This window comes from Osmerus mordax, chromosome 6 (assembly GCF_038355195.1).
Source record: "Osmerus mordax isolate fOsmMor3 chromosome 6, fOsmMor3.pri, whole genome shotgun sequence".
Lineage (NCBI taxonomy): Eukaryota > Metazoa > Chordata > Actinopteri > Osmeriformes > Osmeridae > Osmerus > Osmerus mordax.
The window spans coordinates 8,495,078-8,519,862 of record NC_090055.1 but is presented as its reverse complement, the minus strand read 5'-3'; the positions used below and the strand labels follow the sequence as shown (position 1 = coordinate 8,519,862).

Here is a 24,785-nt window from a genome sequence, read left to right as displayed (position 1 = left end):
ATCATTGAGGAGAAGTCCTTGGGTTTCCGACTGCGCAAGCCCAGTTTACGAGCGCGGCAAAGGCAGCAAACCCAAATAATACTAAAGAGAACGAGAAGAAAGCGATATTAGCAATCTGCGTAAGAAGCAAGGATCATAATTAACTTCGGGAATATAGATATTCGAGATATTCTGTTGAAAATAAGCGTTGTAATGCTGTCTGGATTGTGGACTTGCTAACTGAGGTTTGTTGTGGTTCCTGACTAGCCAGCAGTAATTTAGAGTTTCCTAAGTTAGCATGCTTGCTGGCTATGTGACAGTTCACTAAAGCGGGGTGCAACAATACAGATTTTGTCGCAATGGGTTTTTCTTTGCAGTGAACGAAATGGACGAGGACTTCAGTCAGTCCCTCACTCCTCCGCTGTCACCGTTCGCAGCGGAGAGTGCGTGCAGTTTGGCTCCCGCTCGCCCACCCTGTTTCGGCTGCCTTTCCGAACCGGGACGGGAGAACACCCTGCTAGTCTCACCAGACGCTTACATCGGCAGAGGTTCACTGAAGAGGTTGACTAAACTTAAAGTCCTCAATAATGTGTGTTTTAACTTTAACTGTCTGTTTTTTGGTTCGAGCGCAACTGTTGTGGTTCTGCTGCTACAGGTTGCTCCTGAGACTGGACCCAGCCCCGGCTGACTATGAATCAGACACCGTGGAGCTGTTCGGCTTTCTCTGGGTGACCGAGACGGCTCTGGTGGAATCCACGCAACTGTTGTTCGGCCTGTTCAGGTGAGGGCGAGGGCGAGGTATTCACCTCATCATAATAATAATAATCATAATAATAATAGATTTGTAACGCACTTTACATTTGAAACTAATCTCAAATAGTCATCAGCTTTTCATCACCTTATTATTCTCTACTACTTGATCACACTTTCTCTGCACAGTACACTTAACATTACTAGTCACATAGCCATTAGTTTCCCTGCCAACAACCGGCTTCGCCAAAAAAAAGAACATATAAACTGCATGTAAGCAAGATATAGTCTATACAAATGTTTTTAATTGTAAGCTGGGTAAGGGCATCATGTGGTCACAGTGAACTATGTCTCATGTGACTGTTGTATTGTCATCTTACAGACAGAAGGTGTTCAAACTGGAGACCCTTGTACAATCCAGCTCTCATGACTTTGGTGAGCTATCTTTGACTCCACACATTCCTGCATATCATGAAATCGAGACACAAGCTGATGTTTCTTCACACCTTCAAGCTGCCTGTGTTGTTTATTGAGTAGAATTGACGTCATTGGCTGTTAATAGATTATTCTAATTGGCAATTAGATGCCGGGTTGAGTAATGTAGCTGTGACGTGGCCTGTGTTTCAGGCCAGGCTAGTGGACTCCACTACGAGGCTGAGGACCTGAGGCACCAGTGTGTGCAGTTCCTTCAGTATGTCAAAGTCTTCCTCTGCAGGTGAGGGAAACTGGTTGGCTGCTGCCCACATACAGTCCACACCCACACACAACAACTCTGTAAGGATCCTCCCTAAACCTCCTCTTCCTCCTCCACATCCTCACTCGCCTCCGACTCCTCCCGTTGCACTCCTCTTTCCCCATCCTCACGTTTCCGTCCTGTGTGACAGCCGGCTGTGCCCCTCCCGCAGGTACCTCTCGCCCCCCGGGCCGGAGCAGGCTGCCCCCCACCCCCACGAGGCCCTGGAGGCCGTCTTCCCCTCGGCTCTGCTGGAGGAGCTGTTCGGGCTCTCTCTCCTCATGGGGCGCCTCAGTGACCTGCCCTCCAGCGTGCAGGCTGCCTTCACCATGCAACACATGGGCAAGGTACTGTCCTCCTCCCCCTTGGCACAATGGAACTTAATGGTGTTGATGGCATGTGAATGTAGGCCCTGATCTGTCTCTCTGTGTCGGATGTGGCCTGCATAGGCTCTCTGATTGTCTGATCCCTCTGCCTTCCTCTGATTGGTCTGCCTGTCTGTGTCATGTCTCACAGCCTCTGTGATTGGTCTGTGTGTGTGTGTCCTCAGCTGCTCCCGCCCACCTGGCACCTGCTCCACATGCACCTGGACCTCCACTGGTCCCTGCTGGAGCTGCTGCACCTGCTGGGCCACAAGATGCAGGGTAGGCCCCGCCCCCGAGGACATTCCACACCCTCTATAGGCCGGCACTCACTGGGTTCTGGGAGCCACCTTTTTAAAGTTCGCAATGTGCTCGGAATGTTGGGGCTATTTCGTTGTTATGATCAGTGACCTATGCACTTTTGTAAAGCTCTCTCGTGGAAGTCGCTTTGGATAAAAGCATCTGGTAAATGTAAAGTGCATGTGCGTGTGCAGGCCAGGTGGTGTACGTGCAGCAGGACCTAACAGGTGAGAACGTGACCGACGTCAGCCTGCTGGAGCTGCAGCTCACCAACCTGCTGTGTGACCTCACCAGCCTGGCCATCAGCAAGTACTGCAAGGTGACTCCCCCCTGACCTCTGACCTGGGGCTGTCCAACTCTGTGCCACCTTGCAGTTAGTGTGACTAGTCTGCGTGTTGCAGGTGCGTCCGACCGAGGCCCAGAGCAGCCAGCCGTACCTGTGCTCCTGCAGCAGGGAGCTGTGGATCCAGCTTATACACCTGCTGGAGCACAGGAGCAAGGTGCTACACACTCCGGTGAGCTCTCTCTCACACACACACATACACGCGCACACACACACACACACACACACACACACACACAGACAGACAGACAGACAGACAATCTTCCGAGTCGAACCTGTCCATGTAATTGCAGTGGGTGTTTTTCTCCGCATGTGTCTGCCCTCCTCCTCCTCCTCCTAGTCTTTCTGGAGCTACATGAACACCCTGCTGCGTCCTCTGATGGGGGGGCCCCGACCCGGGTCTGGCCAGGGTGCCCCCCTCCCACCCTGTAAGGATGCCCTGGGCTTCAGCTGGTGGCTGGTGACCCACCTGGCAGAGCTGGGCCAGTACAGCCGCAGTGGCAGCCTCCAGACTGAGGTAAGGAGGAGGGGGGGGGGGGGCTCTCACCCAGGACCATACCCTGCTGGCACCCAACAGGTCTGGGGGGGCCCTGGGGTGGATTGGAGGTTGTGTGTGACAGTGTATGTTGACTATTTTGTATACAACATTTGTAGTACAAATTGGTATTTACGTGAGTCGTACCCTGTCTTCACAGAAACAGCTGGAGGATAACTGGAGCTTAGTAGGAGAGCTGCTGAGGGCCTCCTGTAACCCCAAGGTACTGCCGGCCTTGCCCTGCCCTGAGACCGTGCTCGGGGAACAGGCTACTTGTTTTGCTATCAAAACTGAACGGTGTGTCTTTGTTTTGTGTGTGTGTGTGTGTGTGTGTGTGTAGGGAGGGTTGCAGGAGGAGCAGGTCAGGATGCATGTGCACTGCTGTCTGAGTGTGTGTCTCATGTGGGGCCCCAACACCAGCACCGTGTCTATCCTCTGGGAGTACTACAGCCGGCACCTGGTGAGCAGCTTCACAACCTCCCCTCTACCTCCCCTCAACCTTCCCTCTACCTCCCCTCTACCTTCCCTCTACCTCCCCTCTACCTCCCCTCAACCTTCCCTCTACCTCCCCTCTACCTTCCCTCTACCTCCCCTCTACCTCCCCTCTACCTCCCCTCTACCTCCCCTTAACCTTCCCTCTACCTCCCCTCTACCTCCCCTCTACCTCCCCTCTACCTCCCCTCTACCTCCCCTCTACCTCCCCTCAACCTTCCCTCTACCTTCCCTCTACCTCCCCTCTACCTCCCCTCTACCTCCCCTCAACCTCCCCTCTACCTCCCCTCTACCTCCCCTCTACCTCCCCTCTACCTCCCCTCTACCTTCCCTCTACCTCCCCTCTACCTCCCCTCTACCTCCCCTCAACCTTCCCTCTACCTCCCCTCTACCTCCCCTCTACCTCCCCTCTACCTCCCCTCAACCTTCCCTCTACCTTCCCTCTACCTCCCCTCTACCTTCCCTCTACCTCCCCTCAACCTTCCCTCCACCTTCTCCATATTCCTCACTCCCATACTCCCCCATGTGGTGTCCCCAGGGAGGCTCCTTCTCCGTGCCCTGGCTTGGGGTGTCCGCTTTGGGCAGCATGTCGCGGAGCCCCCTGGCCCTGCTGGAGCAGGCCCGGAGCTGCTGCGGCCCCGCCCCCCTGCGCTCCGCAGGCCACGCCCAGCTCTACCGCCACGCCTCCTCCTTCCTCCTCTTCCTCAGGATCCTGGCCCTCTACCTGGCCCAGGACAGCGCCCCCTGGAGGCAGATCAAGGGGAGGTGAGGACTGGGGGGTGTAGAGGGGGAGGCGGAAGGAGAGATGGGGGTGAGGGATATGAGATGCTGAGGTGGGGAGGGAGGGAGGGAGGGGGTGTAAAAGAGAATGGGGGAGGGACATATGGTGTGGAGGGATGAAGGGAAGCCTGGTCTCTTTTTGCAGTATGCCAGCCAGCATGCTTTTTCTGGCAGCCCACAATCTTCTGCACAGCTTAAGAAATGTTGCACCAACCAACAATTTTCCACTACGAACTGTGACGGATGAATGAGCAAGAGTAGAGTGAGCAGAGTGAGCAGGGTTCAAGGTGCAGCGCTATGACGGATGCTTGTGCCAACTGTATGCAGACTGCATGCAGCCGTATGTACTTCATATGGGCAACTGCAGTACGTATTAAAAGGGACAAGACAAAGTATGCGATTTGAGCCTGTGTTGAGGCTGTATGTTAATAACCAACACCTGCTGCCCAGCCCAGCCCCGCCCCCCAGCCCCGCCCCCCAGCCCCGCCCCCCAGCCCCGCCCCCCAGCCCGCGGTGGTGAAGGCTAATGCTCGTGTCGTTAGTCTTCTAAAGCTGGTTTGGTGCTGCCAGGAACCAAGTTAGGGGGTGGCCTACCGCCATGGCAACGGCCTGATCACCTCCCCTGGGAGACTGGAGCATCTGGTTGCCCCCGGAAACGAGCTGTCTTGGACAAACAGACAAACAAACAAACCCCCCAAAATAAACAGACCCGCAAACAAGCCGACCGACAGGTGTGTGTGTGTGTATGTTCTCAACACACACACGATCTGTTCCTACGCATGTTTCTTCAACTTTTGAACACGTCAGTCATAAAATATACAACACACCTCCAACTACTTAGGCCGGGGCTCATTCAAATTCCAAACAGCTGTTCCATATTCTGACAGTGGTTGGGGCATTTGTACTGTGATGGCTTTCCCTGCGAGCTCCCTGCTGAAGCAGGGCAACGCATGTATATTCATTTCCTACGTTCCCCGTTGCTATTCTATACGAGCGGCACGTCATTTGAAGCCTTTTTATTAGTTAGGCTCTAATCGCATATGATGCACTGCTGGGACCACTCAAGCAAATCACTATGTTATCATCAGTAATAGAGTTAACTCTCCTCCACCCCCACACTCTCTCTCTCTGTCTGTGTCTCTCTGTCTGTGTCTCTCTCTCTTTCCCCTCTCTCTCTGTCTGTGTCTCTCTCTGTCTGTCTCTCTCTCTTTCCCTCTCTCTCTGTCTGTGTCTCTCTCTGTCTGTGTCTCTCTCTCTTTCCCTCTCTCTCTGTCTGGGTCTCTCTCTCTGTCTGTGTCTCTCTCTCTTTCCCTCACTCTCTGTCTGTGTCTCTCTCTTTCCCTCACTCTCTGTCTGTTTCTCTCTCTCTTTCCCTCACTGTCTGTCTGGGTCTCTCTCTCTTTCCCTCTTTCTCTGTGTCTCTCCCCCTCTCTCTCCTTCCCCCCCTCCCTCCAGGGTGTACTCCAAGTTCCACCAGCGTCGGATGCAGGAGCTGTCGGAGGCGGGGCTCGCCCACTTCCTCCTCCTCTTCCTGGTGGTGGCCCTGCGGGCGGAGCCGGAGGACGTGGCGGGGCGCGCGTGCGAGCTCCTGGGTCTCCTGCCCTGCGACGGCCCCCCGGCCCAGCGGGGCTTGGTGTGGAGGGGCCAGCTGGCCCTGCTGCTGCTGCTCCAGGACCGGGGCCTGGACGTGGGGCCCCAGGCCTGCTGGCTGGCCGACTCCTTCTCCAAGTCGGCCCGGGAGTTCTACCTCCGCACCACGGAGCCGTCCAGGCGCCTGGCGCTCTGGCCGCAGCTCGCCTCCTACCTGGAGGGCGTGGCCGAGGTGTTCGAGACCAGCAGGGGTCTCGGCCAATCGGAGGAGAGGCTGCTCAACGAGGGCTTCGGCCTCCTGCTTCCCGCCTGCCGGCAGACTGAGCTGGGCTCCGCCCTCGGCTTCCTGCAGATCGTGCTGTCCCAGCTCCGGTGAGGAAGCACAGACACCTGTGTGTGTGTGTGTGTTTACACACACTCGGTTATGCTAAGTGTATGCACTTAAGTCCCCAATCAAACACACATACACACACACACACACACGTCCCTGCCTCTGTCTGCTTTTGAGTTGCCCCAGAGCCCCCCAGTCCCCAGGTCCCAGAACACTCAGGGCCCAGTGGACCTGACAAAGGCAGGGCTGTGCTCCTCCTCTGCTGAGGCCCTGGGACTGGGGGGGGGGGCCCTTCTCTGGAGCCCCGCGGCCCCCGGATCACCCCAGCAGGTGCTGGCAGAGGCCTGCCTAGAGTTACGGCCCCCAGGGGCCCCTCAGGCATGGAGGGTTCAGCTGCAGGACACAGGTGTGTGTTACACCAAGCGTGGGTCAGAGGGCCACAGGTGAAACAGGGGTCTTGAGACTGACAGGCAGCGGCAGTAGAGGCGCCAGGATACATAACCTGTCTGTCTTCTCTCTGTGTGTGTGTGTGTGTGTGTGTGTGTTTGTGCACTGTGTCTTTGTGTGTGTCTGTCATGCTGCCTGTGTCAGAGTGCGTCTTGTTTGTGCGTGTGTCTCTGTCTGCCGCTGTGTCTTTGTGTGTGTGTGTGTGTGCACACGCTGCACAGCAAAAGGGGATTAAGTGGGGACTCTGACGATGTCTTGTACAATGAGCCTTGATGTGTGTGAAAGGACCACGCCGCCGTGGCAACGCCGTGGTAACGAGGCTAATGAATTCAGGCTCTAATCGATTGTTTCAGCTCTCTCTGGATTAGATACAACCTTGCTGGAAGGCTCAGCCGAGGTGTGTGTGTGTGTGAAAGGGAGACAAGCTGTGGGGGAGGGGGGGGGGGGGGCGGGCTTGGAGAAGGTGCCAGTGCCCACCCATACCCCCCCCCCCCCCCCCTTTCGGGGTGAAGGAGGGACAGAGGGATCATCTCTCGTCTAAATGAGATTACAGCTCCTTCAGCTGCTTATCTGGGCTAATGCCAGCCGCTGGGAGGGTGTGTGTTTGTGTGTGTGTGTGTGGGGGGGGGGGATTCTCGGTTTCAGCCTCTGCCCCACGCCGCACCAATACACCACTAATCCCCCCAGAGAGAGCAGGGAAGAGGAACGGGGGGAGGGGAACGGAGGGGTGAAAAGAAAAGGGAGGATTTGAGAGAAGGTACAGATGGAGAGAAACGACTGGTTTGGAGGAGAGGGATCTGGTCTTGAATAATGACTTCAACACTCGTGTGTGTGTGTGTGTGTTTGTGTGTGTGTGTGTGTGTCCTACAGGCGGGTCCATCAGCGTGGCGTCCAGGCGGGCCCCTCGGTGGCCAGTGTGGGGAGAGAGCGCCACCTAGCGGTGGCAGCAGCCCTGTGGACCCACTTCTTCCCCTTCCTGCGAAGCCTGCGCCTCTCCCAGACCCCCCCAGCCCCACTGGCAGACGCAGCCGCAGGTCACACACACACACACACACACTGCCTCCTGTATTTGCATGTTCAATCCGCAGCATTTGTGATCTGAATACTTTGATCAACTATGAAATACTATAGTATACTATATATCACCTTAATCACACCTTTTTGGTTTGCAAAACAACTGTTCACCGACTGACTGTGCAGTGCTTGATAGATTAATATTCCTGACAGGTCCTTTTTATGGTTGTTAATGAATTAAATGGTTGTTGACTATTTTCCCAGGATTCACTCTCTTGGCCTTTGACCTGCCGAGCTCCGCCCCCCAGGACCTCCAGCCCAACCCTGTCCAGTCCATCATGCACTGCTTTGGCTGGGATGACATGCTTCACCCCCTCTTGGTGACTCGTTACCTCCCTCACCTGCTGCAAGACGGGTACTCACTCTGACATGTACTACTCTGGTCTCGCTGCCTCTCTCTCACCTGCTGTCTGACCTCGACTACTCTGGTCTAGCTTCCTGTCTCATTGACCTTGTGTCCTGTGTATACATTGGTATGGAGCTGCTGTGAACAGCTGCAGGCTCTCTGTGTGTTAGAAGAGCCTGACGCATCCTCTGGTCCCCAGTGAGCTGGTGGCGGCGGTGAGCTCCTGCTCCGGTGCTTCTGCTTCCGGTCCGGCCCAGGCTCTGTGTGTGAGAGCCTGGTTCCGGTGCTTTCTCCAGCAGCACCTTCACAAGAACCCAGACAGGTCCGACAGCCGTGCAGGTACAGAATCTCCCACGCTAGCGACGCTGCACACACACACACACCCGCACGCACACACTACTCAAAAAGTGATTTGGGGTTTGTATGATGTGTATACGGACAGGCAGGGCTCTGGAGGAACAGCTGGGTGAGCTGACCAGGCTGGTTCTGCGGCTGCCTGAGGTGGACTCCCTACTGCAGCGATCTGGGCTGCAGCCTGCAGCCTCCAGACCGGAGCCCAGACCAGCTCTGCAGCTCTTCATCAAGGTACAGCAGACACAGGGAGGGGATAAACATGCATGTACGCACACGCAGTGTCACCTGACATGCATACCTCTCTCCCTTTCTCCTCCCTCCCTGGTCCAGGCCGTGGGCCGGGTCTACGGTGGTCTCCAGGTTCTGTCGGAGCGCGCTGCCATGGTTACCAAGGCTCTGGACTACCTGGGAGACTTTCTGAAGCATGTCAAACCCTACCTGGTCAACAAGAACCCTGAGGGTCTGCAGCTGGCCTACTGGGTTGGAGGTGGGTGGAGCTGGTGTGCTGGGCTGGAGGTGGGTGGGAGGCCTGGCGGAGGTATCTGACTTCTTCATGTGTTCCTTGTGCTGTTGCAGGCTGTGTGGTGAAGCACTGGAGCCCCCTGCTGGCCTCCTCCAGGGCCCAGCAGCAGCTGTTCCGCTTGGTGGAGGTCCTCCTGCTGCCCCATTCCCTGACCCACCTGGAGCAGGCCCTGCGAGACAGCCTGCCCCTCTACCTACAGGTAACCAACCCTCTACCTGTGGGTAACTGCCCCTCTACCTACAGGTAACCACCCCTCTACCTGTGGGTAACTGCCCCTCTACCTACAGGTAACCACCCCTCTACCTGTGGGTAACTGCCCCTCTACCTACAGGTAACCACCCCTCTACCTGTGGGTAACTGCCCCTCTACCTACAGGTAACCACCCCTTTACCTGTGGGTAACTGCCCCTCTACCTACAGGTAACCACCCCTCTACCTGTGGGTAACTGCCCCTCTACCTACAGGTAACCACCCCTCTACCTGTGGGTAACTGCCCCTCTACCTACAGGTAACCACCCCTTTACCTGTGGGTAACTGCCCCTCTACCTACAGGTAACTACCCCTCTACTCGTGGGTAACTTCCCCTCTACCTACGGTAACTACCCCTCTACCCGCGGGTAACTGCCCCTCTAGCTACGGGTAACTAACACTCTACCTGCGGGTAACTGCCCCTCTAGCTACGGGTAACTGCCCCTCTAGCTACGGGTAACTACCACTCTACCTGCGGGTAACTGCCCCTCTACCTACGGGTAACTACCCCTCTACCTGTGGGTAACTACACCTCTACCTGTGGGTAACTGCCCCTCTACCAGCAGGTAACCTCCCCTATACAGATATGTAACAGACTCTCTACCTGTCCCTCTGTCCAGGGTCTGTCCGTGGCAGCCGGCATGTCCCAGTCTCAGGGGGCGGGGCTAAAGCAACAGCTCCGCAGCGTCATCTCCAAGTACTTGGACCACTTCCTCCCGGCCACGCCCTCTGCTGGAGTCATAGCCAATCACCCGGTGCTGCTGGCTGCCTGCGAGGCCACGCCCACCCCCCATGGGGCAGGACTGAGGAAGAGCATCCTGCAGGTCCTCTGGTAGGTAGACTGTCTGGTAGTTTGTGTGACTGTCTGGTAGTTTGGTATATGCCTGTCTGGTAGTTTGGTATATGCCTGTCTGGTAGTTTGTATGCCTGTCTGGTAGTTTGGTATGCCTGTCTGGTAGTTTGGTATGCCTGTCTGGTAGTTTGTATGCCTGTCTGGTAGTTTGGTATGCCTGTCTGGTAGTTTGTATGCCTGTCTGGCAGTTTGCTATGCCTGTCTGGTAGTTTGGTATGAATGTCTGGTAGTTTGGTATGACTGTCTGGTAGTTTGGTATGTCTGTCTGGTTGTTTTCTCTTGTAGTTTGGTAGATCACTTTGGTAGGCTGGTAGTTTGTTAGTTTTGAAAGTCTCTGGTGGGTAGACCAGTAAAGAGTGTAGGTCTTCTATCATAACTGACCCAGCACACAACCTGCTAACTCTGACCTTCCCCATTTAATGCAGTGACAACTTCCTGCAGTTCAAGGGCCACGCCCCTCCTCCCCGCCTGGCCGCCGTCCTGGCCTTCCTATTGGAGCTGCTGAGACGGAACAAGGATGCTGACCCCGCCCTGCTCACCGTGCCCCTCCCCTCCGTGCTGCGCTGTCTGATGCTGGTCAACGAGCCACAGGGTGAGACTGCACACACACACACACAGACAGGACGTACTGTGTGTGCATCTGAACTGACTGGTGTGTGTGTGTGTGTGTGTGTGTGTCAGTGAGGAGGATCGCTACAGAGGCTCTGCAGCTGCTAGTGGAGAGGTGTGGAGCCGCAACAGATGGACCATGTGACCAGACCACCACTATCTTAAAGTAAGTCTCTAGACCTACATCACCTCTCTACCCAGTACCTGCAGCGATACATATCCCTAATCCGTGTGTGTGTGTGTCCATCCTGCAGGTCGTTTGTAGAGGAGAACGAGGGTGTGTACGACAAGCAGGTCTACAGTGTTCTGGAGACTGTGGCGGTTCTAGACCTGCCAGTGGTGCAGGTTCTAGTGCCGGTTCTGTCTCTGAGCTTGAGGAACACGGAACATAAGAGAGGCCTGGGCAGGAACAGCGCCTTGAGGTGAGGAAGCAGTTCTCTTCCTCACAATGGAACGATGAAGTTATCGCTCCCTTTTCCCTCTCCTCTCCTTCTTAATCTCTCTTACTCTCTGGGTTGCAGGAGTGCCTACAAGAAACTGCTGAGCATTTTGGGAGATGTAGGCCAAGCTGAGGCCATTAGTCTGGAGGAGGAGTGACCCCTGGACTGCATCACATGACCCCTGACCCGCCCCTGACCCCCCAGCTGACACATAGAAGTCAGAATATATATGCTTTGGACAGAATGTATGTCTTCTATCTATTAATTTATTTGTATTTGTACAGATGCAGTATGATCGTGTTTATCATACATTCATGATAATGATGTGGATTGTTATTAAAATGAAGATGAAACCGTAAACTTTCCACTTGACATGCAGTGTCAATGTGAGTGTGTGAGACCGCAGTGTCCACGCTGCCTGGCTTCACGACAGCCCCGTCTTGTCTCTCTCAATCAGGATCTTACTTCCTGTCACAGCTATATACTCCACACACTAGTCCCCCCCCCATACTGCTAAACTGCCCTCCTCTGTCCTACAGTTACACCCCTGTCTCCCTCCTCTGTCCTACAGTTACACCCCTGTCTCCCTCCTCTGTCCTACAGTTACACCCCTGTCTCCCTCCTCTGTCCTACAGTTACACCCCTGTCTCCCTCCTCTGTCCTACAGTTACACCCCTGTCTCCCTCCTCTGTCCTACAGTTACACCCCTGTCTCCCTCCTCTGTCCTACAGTTACACCCCTGTCTCCATCCTCTGTCTCTCCTTCCTACCCCCACCTCTCTCCTCACCCCAGCATTTTTCTATCTGCATTCTCCTATATCACACTCCTGTTTTGCTCTCTGGATGAGACAGTGAAGAAGTGAAGAACACGCGCTGATTCAAACAGATCCTCTTTATTACGAGAACAGAGCGGGTCGCGTTCCTCCTCTGTCCAGGAAGTGCCTCTGATTGGTCAGCAGTTTAATGAACAGAGCTTCGGTTGACCTATGCAGTGTGCGGGCAGGCTGGTGAACATGTCTGTTCAGCTGAGAATCTCTTGAAGCTCTGAACCCCTTAACTGAACATGGTCGTCAAAAGAACGATCTTAAATCATCCAAGTCTTCCTTAAATCCTGAAGAAGCACACACGGAGGCAACCTCTAGTGCACCTTAAATACAGGATCTGTAGCCCTGATAAATATGTAGTAGCTGTGTATATACAGTACCTATAGCCCTGGTAAACATTTATGCCCAGTTTCCAAAACATGGATTAAATCTTGTCCTAGACTATATACTTTTTCAATGGAGATCTTGGAGATGGAGATGAATTTTGCTCTTACTTTAGGACTAGGCTTAACCCATGTCTGGGAAACTGGGCCATCGTTGTGTAGATGGAGTGCTTATAGCCCTGTTAAATATACCACAGATAGAGAGTAGAGTATACAGTCCTATAATGCATTGAAAACAGATGGACAGGAGCCGACCTGTATGTCTGGGGAAAGTATTCTGGTCACTCTCCTATCCTGCGCTGTGATTGGTCCAATAGCTCACATCCTGTTTTGTGATTGGTTAGACAGCTAATATCCTTTCCTGTATTTGATCAAAAAGCTCCCATCACGTGGTACGGATTGGTCAGACATACCCAGTCCTGTCCCGTGGTTGGTCAGACCGTTTCTGGACAGTCATGTGATTGGTCAGACACCCCAATCCTGGGGTGCTGTGATTGATCAGACAGCTCCTATCCAATGGGACGTCTCCTGAAGGCTGGGGAGGTTCGGACAGGTCAGAGAGGGGGTGGGCAGGAAGCAAGCAGCGATGCCATTGGATGCAAATGGCAGAGTGGGTCCATAGAAGACTTCTTCCTCTCCCTCTGAGCTCACATCCAGCACCTACAACACAGCAAGTGGAGCGTGACGATAGCGGAACATAGAGCTTACAAACTCCCAGCTGGTTAGTGTCGAGTCAGTCAGTCATCTTACCTGGATACAAGCCAGAGGTTCGTTGGTCCAGATGGAGTAACCTCCTACTACATAGATCCTGTGGTCATGGACCGCCACTCCCGCCTCATTCTGACCTGAGGGAGGCAGTACAGGGTTAGGTTGAGGTATATGTGTGTGTGTGTGTGTGTGAGTGTGATACAGGGCCATCCTCTATGCCCAGCTGAGGTAGAAGCTGAGACGAAGTTAGGTCTACCTGTGTGTGTGTGTACGTGCGTTACTGCTGTGTGTATTGGGGTATCCTCGGCGCTCACCGGTGAGCAGGTTGAAGGAGCAGCGCGTCCATTGGTCGGTGTCCAGGTGGTAGGCGTCGATGTGCTTCACCAGGACGCGGTCGTTGTTGTAGTCCAGGTCGTTCCCGCCCAGCACGTACAGGTGGCGCCGCACCGCCGCCATCACATGGTACACACGGCGCTGGAGCATGGGGCTCCGGGACAGCCACTTGTTCTGGTGTGTGTGTGGGGGGGGGGGGAGAAGGACGAAGGATAGTACGGGTTTCATGGGAGAGAGGGAGTAGAGTGAAGGAGAGAGGAGGATGAAGGAGAGAGCAGAGTGAAGGAGAGAGTAGGATGAAGGAGAGAGTAGAGTGAAGGAGAGAGGAGGATGAAGGAGAGAGTAGAGTGAAGGAGAGAGGATGAAGGAGAGAGCAGAGTGAAGGAGAGAGCAGAGTGAAGGAGAGAGCAGGATGAGGACACAAAGGAGAGAGGGTGAGAGAGTGAGTTAATGTACCAGCAGGGTGGGAGGTGTGTTTCCTCCTGCTCTAATGACACGCTCTAAACACACACACACACGCACGCCCACCGTAACACACTATCCTCAGTGTGTCGTTGCTCATTTGGTGAGAGCAAAGAGTGCCTGTGAGCTAGTGAATGTGAGTGTGCACTGGAGTTGATGTGTGTGTGTGTGTGCGTGCGGGGGTGTTTACTGGTGACCATCTGTTGAGTATGTGTGTGTGTGTGTGTGTGTGAGGTGGGGGGGGTATGGTTAATGGAGGTGCAAGAGTTGAATAGAGATCCATGATGAATTCAAATGAGATTCTCCTGCCCTCCCCTCCATCTCTCTCCCTCCTCCACCCCCTCTTCCCTTCTCCATCCATCCCTCCCTCTCTCTCCTATTACACACACAGCTACACGCATCCCCGTTTCACAGGTGGTTGGCGGCTCACCGGTGACAGCATTAATTATTCCAGGTTCGTATTATCATGCATTTCCATAGTTACCTGTTCTGGGTCAAACACCATCAGTCGGTTTTGGTACTGAGCTGTGTTGGTGACTCCGCCTGGAATACACAGAAATGTTACACACCCGTACACTGTGTGTGTGGTTGTGTGTGTGTGTGTGTGTGGTTGTGTGTCTACCTGAGACCCAGAGCAGTCCGTCTGCCACACAGCCAGCGTGGCAGGACAGCGAGCGGTCGAACGGCTGGACGTAGTTCCAGCGGTTCCTGCGGGGGCAGTAGCGCTCCACGGAGGGCAGCACCTGCCGCAGCTCGTTCCTTCCGCCCACCGCGTACAGGAAGCTGCCCAGCACGCCCAGCAGGAAGTGCTCCCGGCACGCCTTCATGGGGGCGATGTCCGTCCACCGGTTGACCCGGGGGTCGTAGCGGCACGCCGTCCTCACGGCGCACGTCCTGTTTGTGGTGTGCTCCACCTCCCCGCCCGCCACAAACAGGAAGTCCCCCATGACCGCCACGCAGTGGTGGCTCCGCCCCGTCGTCATGGCCGCCACCTCGCTCCAGTTCGAAGCCCCGCCCATCAGGTCGCCCCAGTCTGAGGCCCCGCCCACCAGCTTGCGATTGGCCGAGTTGAAGTAGCGCAGCTCTCGTACCCGGGTCGTCTCGCGCTTCCTGCCCCCGGCCAGGTAGAGCCTGAGGGCCTGGCGGCGTGGGCGGGTGCGGGCGCTCTGCTGGAGGGGCTGGGAGAAGGGGGTGTGGTGGTAGTCCAGGGCCTCCTCCACCAGGGCGGCGACAGAGGGGCAGGAGCGCACCAGGGGGCAGCAGGAGAGCTGCTGCAGGGTGGGCGGGGCCAACAGTCCGAAGCGCACGTGCTGGAGGAGGTCCTCGCTGTGCTGGTACCGACAGTCCCGCTCCAACCACCGGACCACCAACTAGAGGGGGGGGGGGGGGGGGGGGGGAAGAGAGGAGAAGAGAGAGAAATGGAGTGGGGAGGGGGAGAGGAGAGAGGAATGGCGTGGAGAGGATAAAAGAGGAGAGGATAAGAGAGGGGGGAGGAGATGGGGTGAGATAACAGGAGGAAAGTTGTGGGGGAGTGTAATGAGGAGAGAAGGGAGGGGAGGGGGAGGGGGTGGGGGCGCGGATGGGCAGAGGAGCAGAGAGGAGGCGAGCGGAGTCACACTGATTAGTATTCTGAACACCTACACAACAGCATGGCGAGATCAAGACAAGTGAGCCAGTGTACACACACACACACACACAACAGTATATTCAGAGTGTGAGCATGGTGGGCTGCAGAGAGTGTAATTGAACGGGAGGTTGTTTAGTTGTAGTGGTGGAGAGTGAGAGTGGGCGACATGCAGGCTGGTCACCGATACTCCCCTTAGGGAGAACAGGAGCCTCTTAGCACAATCAGGATAGACACAGGGAGGCTATTACACCACCGCTAGATTGGCCTAATGAGCACAGCTCCACTCTGCTGGCTCCACTGACACACAGCTACACACACACACACACACACACACTAGCAATTACAATTTCACGCACACACATATTATGATATCACAGTCATGACAATAACAAAGCACAATTTAGAACACACGCAATTATAGGACACATATGCATAATTTATGCATATTATTATCTGATCATGGGCTTCTTTTCTACTTCTCCACCTTTTCCTCTCCTCCTCCTCCTTTTCTCTCTATCTCTGTGTGTCTCTCGCTCTCCCTGTAGCTTTGTCTGTATGTGTAAGGGAAAGTGTGTTTGTTTAAGGCAGATGTGTGTTTGCATAAGGAGGTGTGTGTGTGTGTGTGTGTGTGTGTGTGTGTGTGTGTGTGCGTGCGTGCTACACCATCTGATTTTGAAGGTCACGCCGGATCACACTACTTCCACGTGGCAAAAAACACATCAACTCGAGAGAGAGAAGAGATGGAGGGAGAGAGAGAGAGACGGAGAGAGAGAGACGGAGAGAGAGGTGGAGTGACAGAGAAAGGGAAAGGGAAAGAGAAAGAGAGGTGGTGAGGCAGAAAAAGAAAGAAAGAAAGAAAGAAAGAAGAAAAAACACACACACACAAGAACGACCAAGAAATGTGATTTCCAGTGTGTGACACTCTGGGAGCAGTTCGGCTGACGATGATTGACAGCCAGACCATATCGTCCGGGGGATTTGTCGCTCGCACGTTTCGCGGGCTGAGGACGACGGGCTCGCTTCCGTCTGACTCCCAAATTAACCTTCTAGGCTCAGTGAAGGAGGCCTAGGCAGCCTAATCAGCGTGTGATGATGGTGCGGGCGCGGGCTAAGGGGTCAGGGTAATTGTGCCATCAGAGGCCTGATTGTTTTCAATCAGCCGGCGTCCGGAGTGACAGCTGGGGATTGGAGCTCTGATGGGGACGCCGCTCGACTAATCAGAGACGGGGGGTTGGCAGGGGGAGAGGAGGGAGGTCTGATTGGTGCAAATGAACAGTCAAAACGCGCCTGAGCCACACTCCCCCCCCATGCCCTTTCCCACCCCCACACCCTCCTCTACCCCCACACTACACCTACTCTTCATACATACAAAAACACACACACGCGCCTTGCTGTTCCAACACTGGAGCTGGCGCCATCAACAAGGACACGTTTAACAAGAGTCTGTGTGTGTGTGTATCAGTGTGTGTGTGTGTGTGTGTGTCTGTGTGTGACGAGGAGGTGCCGAGGTACCTTCCAGATCTCCTCTTCGGTGAGGGAGGTGAGCCGGTCGCTCTGCAGCACCTCCCTGAGGAGGCGGAGTGGGAGGAGCTGCACCTCCTCCTCCTGCTGCTCCCTCAGATGCTCCACCAGGAAGTCCACCACCGCCTCCGCCACCGCCGGCAGGTGGAACAAGTCAGCCAGCCGGTACAGGTCCAGGTAGTTACTGCTGCTTAGCTCCTGTGGACACACACACACACACAGAAATACACACAGGCACACAAGTAGGAATACACACAGAAATATACACACGAATGAGGATATACACACAGGAATACACAACCACACACACAGGCAGACACCGATACACATTACACACACACACACACAAACCCAGAAATACACAAAGCATACGGGCACACAAACGTACAGTTAGTATCCTGTCACGATTTCTTGTTCACTTCAATTAGACTTGATGAGGAGGAGGAAAGCAGAGAATAATACACACACAGAGAGGATGAGAGGGTGGACACAATCATGAGAGATGGACAATGGAGGAAGACTGCCATCTACTGGCTCAATGTTTCCCCAGCACCAGGCATGCAGTCCAAGTCCACCTACCCGCCTACCAGCCCGCCAGCAGATGGCACAGAAGAACATGGTTCATGACGGTGATGTCAGTGGACTGCTTCTCCTGCAGGTCCGGGGCCGGGGATAACGGTGATGGGGACTGTGTGTGTACATGTACACCTGCAGACATGCATGTGTGTGTGCGTGTGGGTGTGTGTGTATGCGTGTGTACTATATATGCGTGTGTGTACTGTATATGCATGTGTGTGTGTGTGCGTACGTGTGTGTGTGTGTGTGTGTACCTGGATAAGGTAGTGCGAGCACAGACTGAGCAGCTCCAGCAGCTGCAGGTGACTCCCGGCTGACAGGACGTCCTGGACCAGCCCCGGCTCCAGCATGATCTGGGGAGAGGACTCTAGTGAGACCACTTCCTGCTCCACCTCAAAGTAAACATACCACGTGGCTCCTGACCATACACGAGTGCTACCTCAGGTTACGTAACTCTGGCTTAATCATATGTGTGGGAGGGTGGATTGTTGATAGCGGGGTTTTTGTTTAGCTGATTGTGCTATAGTTAACTGTGTTCTAGCTCGCTAGATGTGTTGTAGTTAGCAAGCTCTGTTAAAGTTAGCTACGTGTATTATTGCTAGCGAGCTGTGTTCTAGATAGCTAGCTGTGTCATAGTTAGCATGCTATGTTCTAGATAGCTAGCTAGGTGTGTTGTGTTGCTGTCCTGCGGTTCACACCTGTCCAGTGTAGGCGAAGTCGAGAGCATGTTTGAGTCCCAGGCTGGTTACACCTTGCAAGGTCACCTCACCAGCACCGCTCTCCACCATGCACAGACTGAACATGGCCTGAAGACACACAAACACGCACACACACACACACTCCATTAGAGATGAAAGCCCCAGACTGTCCTAGAAGTCCTGCTGGGTTTCCAGCGGGATTCTCTCTAATCAAAGATATTGATCGATGTCACACCATGAGAGGACGGAAGGCATTGATCAGACAACCAGGAACAAGCGATAAACCTGACCAGGACCAGGCCAAACTAGATCCAGACCTAGACCTGAACCTATACCTAGACCCAGGCTAGGAGCATGGTGTGGGTACTTGAACATTCAAAGGCAGATCCGTGTGTACTTCCTGTTTCTGTTTAGGGGGTGAACTGCCGGGCTGTGTGCTGATAGAGTAGATCTGCTCTCTGTTAGATAAAGGCTGTGTTTCTCAGCATGGCTGAGCTGTTTTAATTAAACTTCCTCTGCTTGACTGAGCACAGGCCAGTGGCAGAACCTGGGGTTGGGTGTGTATGTGTGCGTGTGGGCGTGTGTGTGTGTGTGTGTGTGTGCGTGTGTGTGTGTGTGTGTGTGTGTGTGTGAGCGAGCACGTCCAAAGGGAGCTAGAGAGGACTTCCACTCTTAGTCCCACGCCGCTTAGGCTTCTCCTGACCTTGAGAGTTGAGAGGACAGGAGAGAAGAGGAGATAAGAGTTACGGTTGGTGGTTGTACAGATATACTACTGTATGTTTGACCGCCTGGTCTGTCACATCCAACGCTCCCTCAGAGACAGAAGCTGCTCTGGCGTGATTGGCTGCCATGCCTCCCGAAGGGGCCCAGGCAGAGTGATGGGATTGGAGGAGACAGGTGACAGGGAACAGACAGGTAAACAAGCCTGGACAGCTTCCCGCAATCTCCTGTGTCTGCTACAGTACATCATTTCTGATGTGTGTATGACAGAGAGAGAGAGAGAGAGAGAGAGAGGAAGAGAAAGAGGGAAAGAGAAAGAGAAATAGAAAGAGAAAGGAAGTATACCCAAAAATGCTATTCAGACTGACAAATTGTTCCCTTTTTCTTTTGAGAAGCCTTATCAACTGAATGAACAAACGAGTTAAAACAAAGCCAAAGAATATGATAACAGCACAGAGAGATGAGCCATGCGGCAGCTGACTGATCTGATAAGACAAAAGAAACCAAAGAGATTAGCAGTGTTCTCATCCCTCAGATTCAAACACTCTGACATGAAAGACGAGACACAAGGAGCGAGAGCACAGAGAGGAAGAACAAGAGACGCCCACACTCGCTTCCACCCTGCAGAGCAAAAGAGAGAAATAAATACCCAGAATTAATAATCCCACAATTTGGGGTTTAATCTCCATTCCCTTTCAAGAGGGATTAAATTCACTTTCCTAATCTACTTGGTTTCCCTAAATCACATCATCTCATCTGTGCAATGGCTCAGGCCAGAACGGACCAGGCCAGACAGGACCAGACCAGACAGAACCAGGCCAGACAGAACCAGGCCAGACAGGCCCAGGCCAGAACGGACCAGACCAGACAGGCCCAGGCCAGACAGGCCCAGGCCAGACAGGACCAGGCCAGACAGGCCCAGGCCAGACAGGACCAGGCCAGAACGGACCAGGCCAGACAGGACCAGACCAGACAGGACCAGGCCAGAACGGACCAGACCAGACAGGACCAGGCCAGACAGAACCAGGCCAGACAGAACCAGGCCAGACAGGCCCAGGCCAGAACGGACCAGGCCAGACAGGACCAGGCCAGACAGAACCAGGCCAGACAGGCCCAGGCCAGACAGGACCAGGCCAGACAGAACCAGGCCAGACAGGACCAGGCCAGAACGGACCAGGCCAGACAGGACCAGACCAGACAGGACCAGGCCAGAACGGACCAGACCAGACAGGACCAGGCCAGACAGAACCAGGCCAGACAGAACCAGGCCAGACAGGACCAGGCCAGACAGGACCAGACCAGACAGGACCAGGCCAGAACGGACCAGACCAGACAGGACCAGGCCAGACAGGACCAGACCAGACAGGACCAGACCAGACAGGACCAGGCCAGAACGGACCAGACCAGACAGGACCAGGCCAGACAGGACCAGACCAGACAGAACCAGGCCAGACAGGACCAGACCAGACAGGCCCAGGCCAGACAGGACCAGGCCAGACAGGACCAGACCAGACAGGACCAGACCAGACAGGACCAGGCTAGTCAGGACCAGACCAGACAGGACCAGACCAGACCAGACAGGACCAGACCAGACAGGACCAGACCAGACAGGCCCAGGCCAGACAGAACCAGGCCAGACAGGACCAGGCCAGACGGAACCAGACCAGACAGGACCAGGCCAGACAGGACCAGGCCAGACAGAACCAGGCCAAGCCAGACAGGTCATGTTGTTTCTGGAAGCCTCCCCCTGCCAATGTCCTGTATGTCACCAACACTAAACCTTAATGCGTCTTTCTTCCCTGGACTGTCCCCCCCCCCCACCCACCCAACCACGAATTCTGATGACCCCCTGGTGACCCACACTCACCCTGAAGTAATCGCTGCAAGCTGCCAAGACCGCTTTGTGGGCGTGGAACTTCTGTTGCCCGGCAACCAGCGTGACATCACAGAGCAAGCCGTCCTTCCGCTGCTGGTTGAGTGCAGAGAGAACGGCGTCCTGGTGGCACTTTGACTGGCACATTCTGGTACCCGGCACCACACCAGACTGCTGGCACAGCCCCTGTCCTGACAAGCCGCTGGCACAGAACAACACAGCTGGGGATCAAACTCCGAGCTGTGAGTGTGTGTGTGTGTGTGTGTGTGTGTGTGGGTGTGTGTACGTATGTGTGTGTTGCCTGCATGCCTGTCAGTCTGTAGAGAGGTACTCATTAAAGTTCCACTCTAAAAGTCAATGTTCCATGATGGTGTGTGTGTGAATCTGCATGTGTGTGTGTAAGACATGTCTACCTGTGTGCAGGTTCAGAAGGCATGCTCCAGGGGGAGAGGGGGGGAGGTGTGGTGTACCAGAGGTCCTGGGGGCTGCAGTGTCCTCTCCAGTGATGTCAGCGAGCCTGCAGAAACAACCATTAGCAGGTCAGCCCCTTTCTCCCATTGCTCAATGTCACACAGTCCCGCTGTAATGAAGCTTAGCCTAATTAACACTAATCTGCAGGCTGGATTTGACTTGCTACCTGTGTGTAAAATGTAGCGTTTCTCAGATTAAAGGAGTGTTTACATGAGGGGAATATACTTGATGTGCATGCTCTTTATCAACCACTGTTGCAAGTTGAAACGCTTGTGAGCGGACACGCTTAGCAGGAGGCAGGGGTCGGGTCATGACCCGGTTGTGCACAATGTTGAAACTGCCGGTGGTTTCACCACCACATGATCTGCTCAAAACTGAACTCAAAGCGTGGAGATGGTCTCGGGCAGAGGAGCAGATGATTAGAAAACAATAAATGGCAATCCTATTTGACTTCAGATAGAGCAGGCCTCAAGTACAGCAATGGATTAGTATTTGCAGTATGTTAGTCTATGCATGTTTGATTTGACGGTCAACAGGCTTTGTAGTTTTAACCCCCTATATCAACACAACATTCATTTCAAGAAAGAAACTCGGCCCATGTTTTCACTTTTCACCAGTTAAAATATACTCGTTCAAACCTAACATATTGACTTGTTCTCAACATTAAATTAAAAGGGTTTGTACTATGATAACTTTAGATCTGTTGACGTATGACGTTTTTCAATCAAGGTTGTTGAAGGTCACACCCACCATACTTGATTGCTGTGACTAGAAAAGCAGGTGAACTCTATTAGGCTGATTATCTGTATTAAGGTAAGGAGGGCTATTTAAGGGGTAACTGCTTATGATTTTCAGGGTTGAGGTTGTTCAGGTGTGTCTAATAGTTGTAACAATGGTAAGTAAATGATGTTAAGTTGTCTGAATTGCTCTCACCAGAGAATTTAACAACTCAAAAGTTTCGACTTTAACCCCTTACATGTATTTTGAAAAAAACCATTCTGTCTTTGATCCACTGACAGAGGGAGTGCATTTCTGTTCACATCGGACAAGCGGGCGTCCAGATGGGCAACTCCTGCTGGGAGCTGTACTGTTTGGAGCATGGCTTCCTGCCAGATGGAACGGTGCATGCATCCAACGCTGCCTCCCTGGCCGACACGTCCTTCGGTACTTTCTTCACTGAAACCGGTACCGGGAAGTACGTCCCCAGAGCCATCTTTATTGATCTGGAGCCGTCGGTCGTGGGTGAGTCTGGAACGCTGCTATGGGGGTGCCAGAGGCCAAGTTTCCTTGATTAATCTCCGAAAGCCATTTCCTCTTCTGTTAATTGTTTCCTGGTATTTCTTATTAGATGAAGTACGAAGTGGTCCCTATGGTCAGTTGTACCACCCTGAGCAACTGATCAGTGGCAAGGAGGATGCAGCTAACAACTATGCCCGCGGGCACTACACCATCGGGAAGGAGATTGTGGAATCCGTCATTGACAGGATGCGTAAAATGGTGAGAATCGCAGATGGATGTTGAGTTTCAAGTACATGTCCTCCAAATGACTGAACTTTTATGAATTGATAATCCGTGTTTGGTCCACACAGGCGGACCAGTGCACCGGACTGCAGGGCTTCCTCATCTTTCACAGCTTTGGCGGGGGGACCGGGTCTGGTTTCACCTCCCTGCTGATGGAGCGTCTGTCTGTGGACTACGGGAAGAAGTCCAAGCTGGAGTTCTCGGTTTACCCTGCCCCCCAGGTGTCCACAGCTGTAGTGGAGCCCTACAACTCCATCCTGACCACCCACACCACCCTGGAGCACTCGGACTGCTCCTTCATGGTGGACAATGAGGCCATCTTTGACATCTGCAAGCGCAACGTGGGGGTGGAGCGTCCCTCCTACACCAACCTCAACCGCCTGATTGCCCAGATCGTGTCCTCCATAACTGCCTCCCTGCGTTTTGACGGCGCCCTCAACGTGGACCTGACCGAGTTCCAGACCAACCTGGTGCCCTACCCCCGCATCCACTTCCCCCTGGTGACCTACGCCCCCATCATCTCAGCCGAGAAGGCCTACCACGAGCAGCTCTCCGTATCCGAGATCACCAACGCTTGTTTCGAGCCGGCCAACCAGATGGTGAAGTGTGACCCCAGGCGTGGCAAGTACATGGCCTGCTGCCTGCTCTACCGTGGAGACGTTGTCCCCAAGGACGTCAACGCCGCCATCGCTGCCATCAAGACGAGGCGCTCCATCCAGTTTGTGGACTGGTGTCCCACGGGCTTCAAGGTGGGTATCAACTACCAGCCCCCCACCGTGGTTCCTGGAGGGGACCTGGCCAAGGTGCAGAGGGCCGTGTGCATGCTGAGCAACACCACGGCTATCTCTGAAGCCTGGAGCCGACTAGACCACAAGTTTGACCTGATGTACGCCAAGCGTGCGTTCGTGCACTGGTACGTAGGTGAGGGCATGGAGGAGGGCGAGTTCTCTGAGGCCAGGGAGGACATGGCTGCCCTGGAGAAGGACTATGAGGAGGTGGGGGCAGACTCTGGAGATGGCTGTGAGGAGGAAGATGAATATTGAATCCCTGTAGTCCTATGTACTGTAACCTGTTACAGTATTAAATGGATTTTGTATTAAATTATACTAAGCATTTACATCGTCTTGTTGGTTTTGGCTCAGGTGTACATAAGCGTTTCCTGACATTGGAACGTAAAACCGCACACTTATTTCCCATTTTGTCCTGTACTCTGATCCTCAACCTGCCTGGGATACGTGACACTGAAACTAATCGAGACCATGTCCTACAAGAGTGAACATTGTTGTATTATGAAACTTGACCTCAGCACAATGAGGATAAGCACTGGCGCTCCCAGATACTCAACACCGCATAGACTGTCTGCTGATGAGCAATCCTGCGCGAAATAATTCGGAGTGACCTTGAACCCGCCTGGTCGCAGGCTATCTACTGACACACAGCAGCGTAAACAGCCTACTTCCGAGACCTGTAAATATGACTGATTGGGCCTGCAAACTAGACGGATGTATTGCCTTTACTTGTTCAATGCGTTTGGTGATGGGCGATAAGCCCCCGAATTGTGTGTATTGCAGGCTACGCACGTTTACGATCTCACAAATCTGCGAGGGAGCTGTCAAACGTCTCCTAGCAACAAGACCGCGCCTCAGCCCAAAACGAGCATGGGATGTAGGCTAACACAACCTATTTTAACGAAACGCTGTCGTAGCCTATAGCCAGATCGTCGGTAATGGGATACCTATCCAATAAACAAAAACGGTAGCAGTAAGCCTACCACAACTTGACATCTCTCTGGAGTTTATCCGTCTCCCCATATTCTAAATAAAATGATGTTATTGAATGTTAAAGCTATACGCACCTCATATGCATACGCTGTGACCAAGTCCAACTGGAAGCTTCATTTGGAAAACAATGTGTTTCGACATCTGAGTTCGGTAATGTGTATGTTGACAACAACTGGGTGGAATAACAGAAGGCCAGCTG

At 53.8% G+C, this 24,785-nt stretch overlaps 3 protein-coding genes across 3 annotated transcripts; 2 read left to right on the top strand and 1 right to left on the bottom strand.

The window, feature by feature from the left end:
• The first annotated feature begins 364 nt into the window (after positions 1-364).
• On the top strand, positions 365-11,384 carry mms22l (MMS22-like, DNA repair protein). The gene is made up of 24 exons (XM_067238583.1): positions 365-540; positions 635-760; positions 1,112-1,164; positions 1,357-1,444; positions 1,614-1,809; positions 2,013-2,106; positions 2,319-2,443; positions 2,526-2,639; positions 2,808-2,984; positions 3,163-3,225; positions 3,343-3,462; positions 4,033-4,259; positions 5,730-6,236; positions 7,513-7,676; positions 7,921-8,071; positions 8,262-8,401; positions 8,505-8,647; positions 8,747-8,903; positions 8,993-9,138; positions 9,808-10,019; positions 10,466-10,632; positions 10,722-10,815; positions 10,904-11,071; positions 11,171-11,384. The coding sequence occupies exons 1-24, from the start codon at positions 365-367 to the stop codon at positions 11,244-11,246; spliced, it is 3,684 nt and encodes a 1,227-aa protein (XP_067094684.1). The 3' UTR covers positions 11,247-11,384.
• Positions 11,385-11,981: 597 nt separating this feature from the next.
• Positions 11,982-24,730, bottom strand: klhl32 (kelch-like family member 32). The gene is made up of 11 exons (XM_067238623.1): positions 24,661-24,730; positions 21,227-21,330; positions 20,808-21,015; positions 18,221-18,328; positions 17,777-17,875; positions 16,938-17,144; positions 14,421-15,168; positions 14,283-14,341; positions 13,318-13,510; positions 13,046-13,140; positions 11,982-12,955 (listed from the first exon to the last, which is right to left on the bottom strand). Exons 2-11 carry the CDS (start codon positions 21,247-21,249, stop codon positions 12,794-12,796), a joined length of 1,902 nt encoding a protein of 633 aa, XP_067094724.1. The 5' UTR covers positions 21,250-21,330; positions 24,661-24,730; the 3' UTR covers positions 11,982-12,793.
• On the top strand, positions 22,151-23,922 carry LOC136944739 (tubulin alpha chain-like). Its single transcript, XM_067238624.1, has 4 exons — positions 22,151-22,179; positions 22,304-22,526; positions 22,633-22,781; positions 22,874-23,922. Exons 1-4 carry the CDS (start codon positions 22,177-22,179, stop codon positions 23,846-23,848), a joined length of 1,350 nt encoding a protein of 449 aa, XP_067094725.1. The 5' UTR covers positions 22,151-22,176; the 3' UTR covers positions 23,849-23,922.
• Positions 24,731-24,785: the final 55 nt, after the last annotated feature.